This window comes from Pteropus medius, unplaced genomic scaffold (genome assembly GCF_902729225.1).
Source record: "Pteropus medius unplaced genomic scaffold, Ma_sr-lr_union100, whole genome shotgun sequence".
Lineage (NCBI taxonomy): Eukaryota > Metazoa > Chordata > Mammalia > Chiroptera > Pteropodidae > Pteropus > Pteropus medius.
In genome coordinates this window covers 11,836,082-11,844,139 of record NW_024342467.1, presented here as the reverse complement: position 1 = coordinate 11,844,139, position 8,058 = coordinate 11,836,082, and the positions used below count along the sequence as shown (strand labels likewise).

General features: G+C 43.5%; 1 protein-coding gene across 1 annotated transcript; it reads right to left on the bottom strand.

Annotated features, from left to right (window-relative positions):
- Positions 1–355: 355 nt before the first annotated feature.
- Positions 356–7,816, bottom strand: NPY (neuropeptide Y). Its single transcript, XM_039861864.1, has 4 exons — positions 7,742–7,816; positions 6,632–6,819; positions 2,429–2,509; positions 356–547 (listed from the first exon to the last, which is right to left on the bottom strand). Exons 2-4 carry the CDS (start codon positions 6,817–6,819, stop codon positions 523–525), a joined length of 294 nt encoding a protein of 97 aa, XP_039717798.1. The 5' UTR covers positions 7,742–7,816; the 3' UTR covers positions 356–522.
- Between the last annotated feature and the right edge of the window lie 242 nt (positions 7,817–8,058).

Sequence of the window (8,058 nt, the reverse complement as noted above, 5' to 3'; positions counted from 1 at the left end):
CAGAAAGTTTTGTTGGCCAAGAACCCTTTCTGCTGACAGAATAGGTGAACGAGGTTAAGAAATATTCCATGTGAATGTGAGAAAAAGTTCAGAAAATTGTTCCAAATCAGCATTCCCCTGCTCGATGTTTCCAAATACTTCTATTGTTACACACGCGCCTTTCACACACACACACACACACACCCCTCTGAGTTTTGTTCATCATAGACCATATCTTTATATCTTCCATAGCCACTGCTTTAATATTGGTGAAACAAACCTTGCATCTGCTACTTGAGGGAGACTGGGACTGAAGGAATAACTTAAAGAAATTCTCACTGTTGCAACAACAGATTTTCCACTGGAACAATTTTGAATGCATGGAACTTTATTTAAACGCACATATATACAAGGACGACACAGGGAAACCGCAGAGTTGAGTACAGCGGCTGCATGCACTGGGAGGACAGGCGGACTCTAGTTTTACAGAATGAATATGGACTGAAAAATAGGCAAAGACTGGAGAGCAAGTTTCATTTCCCATCACCACATCGAAGGGTCTTCCAGCCTGTCAAACATAAGAAGCAAAGCATGTAAGAGAAGCTTCCCAGCTTACTGGGAGTCTTGCAAGAGTGAGACATTGCATTCTGAACTGAAAGATGATCAGGAACTGCTGAAAAGGCTCCTGTTGGCATTCTGAATAAGAGGCCACGTAGAATTTCAGAGCAAGAAACAGCGGCATACTGTGCAAAGACCCAGCTGAGTAGTAACGGGAGTCTCGGGCAAATCTCAGAGGGACTATTTAAAAGGCTCTATATTGATCAAAGAAGCCAAAGAAGTCTGCAATATTTCTGAAGATCAAAACCACAGGAATCACACAAAGCTGTAACAAGAAAGTTATTGTTGCTCAACTCTGAATATGCTTCCTTTGTTTTCCTGCAAGGCTTTTTATGTAGTGAGATGCTATTTACTGGACTATAAAGAACCCTTTTTAAGAAAATAGCATTTACAGGCAACTTCAAGGCTGTCAAGTTTTATCTCTTAACTACACGTGATTGTGGCTGTCAATCAAGGTGCAATTAACTTTATTTCATACACTAACTGTGCAACTTCAGGCCACAAAACAAAGCACAGCAGCAAGGTTGTAGGTAGGTCTGGATGGCTCTTTTTCTTATCTTAAGTAGATATAGCTCACCCTAAACTTACTGTAGCAAACATCACATGCATTTCCATGCGACGTAAAAAAGCATTTATTGTTTATTATATAAAAAACAACCCTTATGAATTTCCATCTGCTTTCCTTGCATTTGCTGTTTAAATCTGGCTGGTACCTGCAAGGACAAGAGCATTGAGGTTTTATTCCAGTCCAAATTGTTGTTTCCTTCAGAGAAAACAAACCTGACAACTCTAGAATTGCACCTTCACCCAGGCTGGCCATTTCACAAGAGAACAGACAGGCGAGTGGGAGGAAAAGTGGTGACTTAGTGGCTCATCCACTTTATTCTCTAGGGAGAACCCCAATGAAGAGTGACACTCTAGTCTCACTCACTGAGCAAGTGTTTTAGTGACCTCTTCTGGGGAACTTGGTTTTTGCCATTGTCAAGCTCTGGATTTAAGGCAGACAAGCTACCACAGAAATGGACGAACCATGCGCTGTGTGATTTTACTGGGGGTAGAGGCTGGAGGCAGCGGACAGATGAGCCAATTATGAAAAAGAAGGAAGATCAGGCTTCTTTTCAGCAGCACTCCTTGTCCAGGAGCCACCAGAGGATCCTGGCCCAATGACTGACACCCGGACATTGGTGGGCACCTCTCCCAAGACAGTGCACACTCCAAGAAAGCCCCAAGGCTACGGATAAGCCCCTGAGAATAATATGCTGTCCCACACTCATTCACCGAATGCAATAAATTACTATGTGACATTGGCTGGACTAAAATATGTTAAAAAGCAAACAGGAGCACCCTGTGATTTATCTACAGTTTCATGTAAAACCAGGAAGATTGAAGTAAGGCTCATGAGGTATAGTTCTTAGGACATCTAGACACTCCACGTAGTCTATAAAATCTAAGGATTAACCCAGCCAAAGATGAATGGTTGGTCATTGAATGTTGAGATGGGGATTCACTCTATGCTCCCCCAATTCTAACACAGTTAGAAATTCTCTATAGAGTAATTTCTAGGGTAAAAGTCACTTGTATTTAACATTTTCAAAGAAACACCATATCAACTGGGGTAGAATATATTACCCCACAGAAGTTTAGATATTTGCAAATGAGTACATAAAAAGAAAGGTTCTCCCTTCCCTGTGCCCCACCCCCATTTCTGCCCAACTCCTACCTGGTCTGGAACAGCGCATTCCAATGCCTCCTCCCCAGGCAGCCCTCTCTGGTTTCCCTCCCCAGGGCACCTTGAGCTCTGCAACAAAGTCCCACACAAGCCTTTTCATACCTAGTTCTGGGAACATTTTCTGTGCTTTCTCTCATCAAGAGGTCTGAAATCAGTGTCTCAGGGCTGGATCGTTTTCCATATCTAAAAAAAAAAAAAAAAAAAGGAAAGAATGAAAAAGAAAAGAAAAATTTGTTTAAAGCTAGAATATTCATTAAAACTTTTAGAAAAAAAGAAGATAGTCTCCCATTTGGGGTATTAAATCTAAAAGTTATTTTCAGTTGATCATCTGCTAATAAGTAATCTAGGTGTACAAAGCATGCATTATCAGAAACATCATGAATATGATTTCAAATTATATAGATATAATTTTTTTCAATATCTAAATAACTAAGCAGATTATTTAAACCCAACTGGATTCCTAATTCTTGCCTTTTTATACCACAAATTATATATATATATATATATATATATATATATAGAGAGAGAGAGAGAGAGAGAGAGAGAGAGAGAGAGATCTGGTGAAGGAAATAAAATACATCAAAGCATGATTTTAAATGTTTCCATAATTAGTTAATTGGCCATAGTTCTGAATTATAGTTTAAATCTTAACAAAGAGACCAGAAGATATTTCAGAAACATCCCTAAAAAAAAAAAAAAATCAGTAGACTGAAGTTTTAGATCCACCTGTGTCTTTCAACCTGTTTTCTCATTTGTAAAGACAAAATCGTAACTCGTGCCTAAATGGGAGTCTTTGTGAACATCCAATGTGAGTCACAATGCTTTGAAAGTGAAAAAATGATACACGAATGCAAGTTATTGCTGTTGAAATTTACCTATTCTTACAGATAGCAACAGAATCTAGGTCCTATATTTTCCATATTTATTTGGGGTACCACGAGCTAAAAGCCTCTCATGCTGTGATTTTCATCTGCCCTATAAATATAAAGGAATCCTACTGGTCTATAGAAATGTTCTTGGTCTCTTTTTCTCCTGTAGTAGGATATGAATAGGACAATATATGAATGCAAGGTTATTCTTTCCTGCCAGGATGGCATATGTTACTTGCTCAAGGTGAGTGAGTACACTGATCACTCCTTTACTCCCTCTCTCCCCCTTTCTTTCTTTCTTTCTCACTGCTAAAGAGTCTAACAAATCTATAGTACTAAGTTGTATTTTTTGAAAATGCTATTTCCCCTTTTCTTGGAAAAGGCATTGGACACCAGCCACCACTTTGTTCACAAATAAAAAAATTAGCCTGGCGTGGATTGATTTGCTAATAAGTAAACAGAGACACAAAGCTGTCAGAAGGTGTACTCTAACTGCCAATCAAGTACAATTAAATCTAATTCGGGGGGAAAGATTCCCTATTTTTGTTTCTTTGCCGGGACTCGAGGGAAGCAAAAATTGAGCAAACTCCCCTGCTGCCATCATTTGTAAGATTTCCTCAAAGATTTTTTTGTAGTTGTGATATCAGACTGTAGGCTACAGCATATAGTTATTTATTCTGACCATCAGCTGATTTTACAACCTTAAAACTCTTGGGCACCTTTAACTCATTTATCTTTATCGTGTTTCAGTGAATGAAAGAACTGGCCAATATTTTCTTCAATTTACAAGTAAAGAACCTAAATCTATAATAGCAGGATTTGCACAGTCATAAAGTACAGTGCTGTTCACAGTTCTTCCTTCTCTAATTAATTCTTGATTATTCTTTTTCTCTACAATTCTTTAACTTTCAAAGATGGAGTCTCTAGAGGTAAGATTCCCAAATCTGGCTGAACATTAGAGTCACCCGGAAAGCTTTTAAAACCACTATAAAGTCCAAGCCCCACCATCACCCTTACCCCAGGTTCAAATTTAACTGGTTAGGTGTACAGGCCAGCCTCAGAATATTTTTTAACTTCCCCAGGCAATTCCAATATGTGACCAAGATGGAGAAACATCAGTCTAAGGCTGGGTTTCTCAACACAGTGCTATGGACATTTTGGGCTGGATAACTCTTCATTGTAGGGGGCTGTCCTAGGCAAAGTAAGATGTTTAGCAGTATCCCTGGCCTCTACTCACTAGTTGCCAGTAACATCCACCCCTTGTTGTGACAACCAAAAATGTCTCCAGACCTTGCCAAATATCCTGGGGAGCAAAAAGTCAGCCCCAGCTGAGAACTACTGATCTAGAGAACTGTATAAGCAATATGTGTTAGATCATGCTCTAGAATAAATGATGCTGCTTTCAGAAGCAGTGAACCAGAGTATACAGCTTAGACATAGATTGAATAGAAACAGGGAGGAAAGAGAATATTAATGCCAAATTAAAACATATATTCACAACCGACACTAAAATTTTCAAAAATACCAACATGTACATATGAGTGGGTGTGTATGATGGGAAGGCAATGAGCGTACAGAATGGAGATTATTGGTGTAGATTATAAACCTCTGATGGTTTCTAAGGAGGAACCTATATGAAGATGAGATGGAAAACTCCGCTTCAGGACCAACTCATTCCCACTGAACCTGACTCTCTTCTCATGATACTCAAGTCCCTTTTCCTTATTTTTTATCTCATCAAAGATTTTGGAGATCACACTGACTGCTGATGGTGGTGACAACACCCAAGGAAAATCAGTAGGAGGGAGGCTCCAATTTCATCACCCCTAAAAAGTTTTGATGAAATGTTCTTAGTTTCATGATATGTAAAACTGGAGATAATTAACCTTACTTCTAAGCTTTGAGGTAAAGACTGAACGAAATAATGCCTCGAAAAAAACATTTGAAATGCTAAAGCTTTATACCGTACAATAGTAAAACTTTATAGCAATCATCTTTGTGAAAATAAGTTCTATTGTGCGTCATGACTGACAAACTAAATAATTAACAAAGGTTTTCATAGAAAAGATAAGAATATCTTTCTTATTTGTTCAAGTTCTTTTCTCCCGTCTATATAGCATAAGCAAGAATCTGAACCAGTTGACTTTCTAATAAGTCTATTAGGATATAAAACATTGTTGCTTTTCACTAATTAAAATCATCAGGCTTCAGGGATCATAAACTGAAACTATTTAATTCTGGTACTTTCATGTATTTCTGATTCTATATAAATTGGGACTTTAAAAAAAAAAAACTTTTCAGGATGAAATAGCTTTTTGATGAAACAAATAAAAAAACTTTATTTTAAAAATAGAGACTCCACTTTGGATCCTTTCCAACTATTCCCTGACTTGTAAACAATAAAAATATGATAAAAACAAAAATTACACTTTACAAAACATAATTTAAACATGTTAAATAACATTAATGCTTTAAAAGGACCCATAATTTTTCGCTTATTAAGGTCATTTGATCTCAGGAATTAAAATAAAATATTCAATGATTTACAACTAAGATGAACCAATTTTGGAAACAAATTTAAAAATCCTATATTATTTGTAAAATTGTTTGAATTGTGTTGTTTAATATTTGATGTTGAGAGTAAAAAAAAATGTGGCATTTCATTTTAGCTTCCTGGGGTTTCAGAATGAAGTTTACAATTTCTCAAATTCCATGTAACCCCTGGATTCATCCTGGAGTGACTAGACCAATGTAAATTTCTAGTTAATAAACCACCAAGCAGGCACTTCCTTTTCAGACCTTCTACAAAATGAGAAAAGTCTCTGCATTTTAGATCAAATGTTTTCTGCTAAATCTCTATTTATTTGGACCAGAATTTTCAAGTAGGGTCTGAGACTTTAAAAAAAAAAAAAAAAAAAAAAAAAAAAAGCTGTTTAGAAGAAAAGAAAATAGCTCTATTTGTCTTTCCCTCAAGACTGTCGTTCAGTTGGCTCTGGACAGGTTAGAAAATCTGGCAATGTCTTCAGCACCCCAGCTGCTTCCTCCCTGGTTTTTGCTGCTTTTCCTGGACACCCTGCCCTCCATTCGCCCCGCAGCACTTCCCTGGCGCACCCCCGAGCCCTTCACAGGGTGCCTCCCCACCCAGGTTTCCAAACAGTCCCCAGCTGCTCTAGGAACAAAAAAGCAAGGGGGCAGGTGGAAGGAGACAGCCAGCCTAGGGAACGCGAATCTGGGGGTCAGGAATTTGGGACCCTAAATTGCAGAGGGACAGTACTCGGTGCCCTAAGCAAACAGTTACTGAGAGTTGATCCTGATCCTGTCCTGCCCTGGAATATAATGAAGAAAAAGAAATGGTGCCTGTCCGCTCTTAGATCCCCAGGATCACCGAGTGTGCCGGCAGGGTGGTCCCGGAGTGGATCCCGCGGAGGCCACGCACCTCTGCCGGGTGATGAGGTTGATGTAGTGTCGCAGCGCCGAGTAGTATCTGGCCATGTCCTCGGCAGGAGCGTCCTCTCCGGGGTTGTCAGGCTTGGAGGGATACGCCTCGGCCAGCGCGCCCAGGCACATGAGCAGGGACAGGGCAAGGGTCAGTCCGGAGAGCCCCAGTAGCTTGCTCCCCAGCATCTGCGGGCACCGAAGAGGCACAGTGGAGGGGCTTTGGGGGTTCAGAGAACACACGCCCCACACCTCCCTCCCTTGCCTCCCGCGCGGGTCCCTCCACTATCACCCATGACCGGAATTCACGCTCCAGCCAGCGCTGCAGAGGGAAGCGGAGCTGGCGAGCACCACCCCGCCCGCCCGGCCCTTGGCTCCACCGAAAACTCCGCGCAACTTCGGTGGAAGTCGCTGGGCGCAAGAGTCGCTCCACGACAGGTGCAGAGTGGGGCGACCCCGCACAGGTTCAGACACTTTAGAAACAGAATTAGAAGTTCTTCCCGCTGGGCTGAGGAAGCATCACTTTCCTACCCTCTTCCCCAAATCCCTGTCAGAGGAGAAAAGTTTCTTCTCTGATACTTTCGGGCTGCGTGTCTGCAGGAGCTCACCGCGAGGGCTGAGACGCGTCCCGTCAAGATTTAGGGGAGGGGAGAGGAGGGAAATGCTCCCCGGGTCAGTCCATCTCAGGTCGGATCCCCAGGATCCTGGGAAAGGGGGCAGGGCCAACCTCCCGGGACCTGTCACTGAGGGGCCGCCTGGGAAACCTCCCAGCAAGCGATGACCCCTGAGATAACTGCCAGCTGCCCTGGGTTGGGGGTCGCGTTCTCCAAAAGATAACCCAGAAGACTGCCCAGCCGGGAGGGTCCGGGAGAAGGGCGGGTATAAAATCAGAGGGGACCAGAAGGGGCAGGTGGGATTTAGTCGCCGAGAGCGGCTGGCGCGCTTTGGGACAGGGAGAGGACCGAGCGGGTGGCCAGGGGTTGGGGAGCGGGGCACGACCCTCCCAGCGCCCCACTGCTCCAGGGGGGGTGGGACGGCGCCCCGGGCAAGTTCGGCGGCGCTGACTCCGCTCCTCTCCGGCGGGTCAAGGCGAGCGGACAGCGGCACTCACGGCGGCTGGCGGGCGGGCGGGCGGGCGTGGCGGGCGGTGAGGGCTCTGCTGTCCCGCGTGCCTCCCCGAGGGTTGAGAGCTGGTGGATGGGGTGTGGAGAGTGGGCCGCAGCGGGGCTTTTATGGCGCTCTCTTGCTGAGGCAGGAGGGGCCTTGGGCAATCACACTCGGTGACTCCCACCCGCCACTTCCCGCCCCCAAGTGGCGAGGGGCGGGAGAGGGGGCTGGAGCCGCAGCCACGAGAGTGCGGGCTTCGGGAGCCACCCACAGCCCAGCTATCCCGCCCCGGGCCTGGCACCCTGCGAGGGAGGCAGAGCG

Coding starts and splice junctions, on each gene's coding strand:
- NPY (XM_039861864.1), bottom strand. CDS start 6,819: ATGCTGGGGAGCAAGCTACTGGGGCTCTCCGGACTGACCCTTGCCCTG. Junction 2,510..6,631: donor AACCTCATCACCCGGCAGAG/GTGCGTGGCCTC, acceptor TTTTTTTTTTAG/ATATGGAAAACGATCCAGCC. Junction 548..2,428: donor GAAAATGTTCCCAGAACTAG/GTATGAAAAGGC, acceptor TATGTTTGACAG/GCTGGAAGACCCTTCGATGT.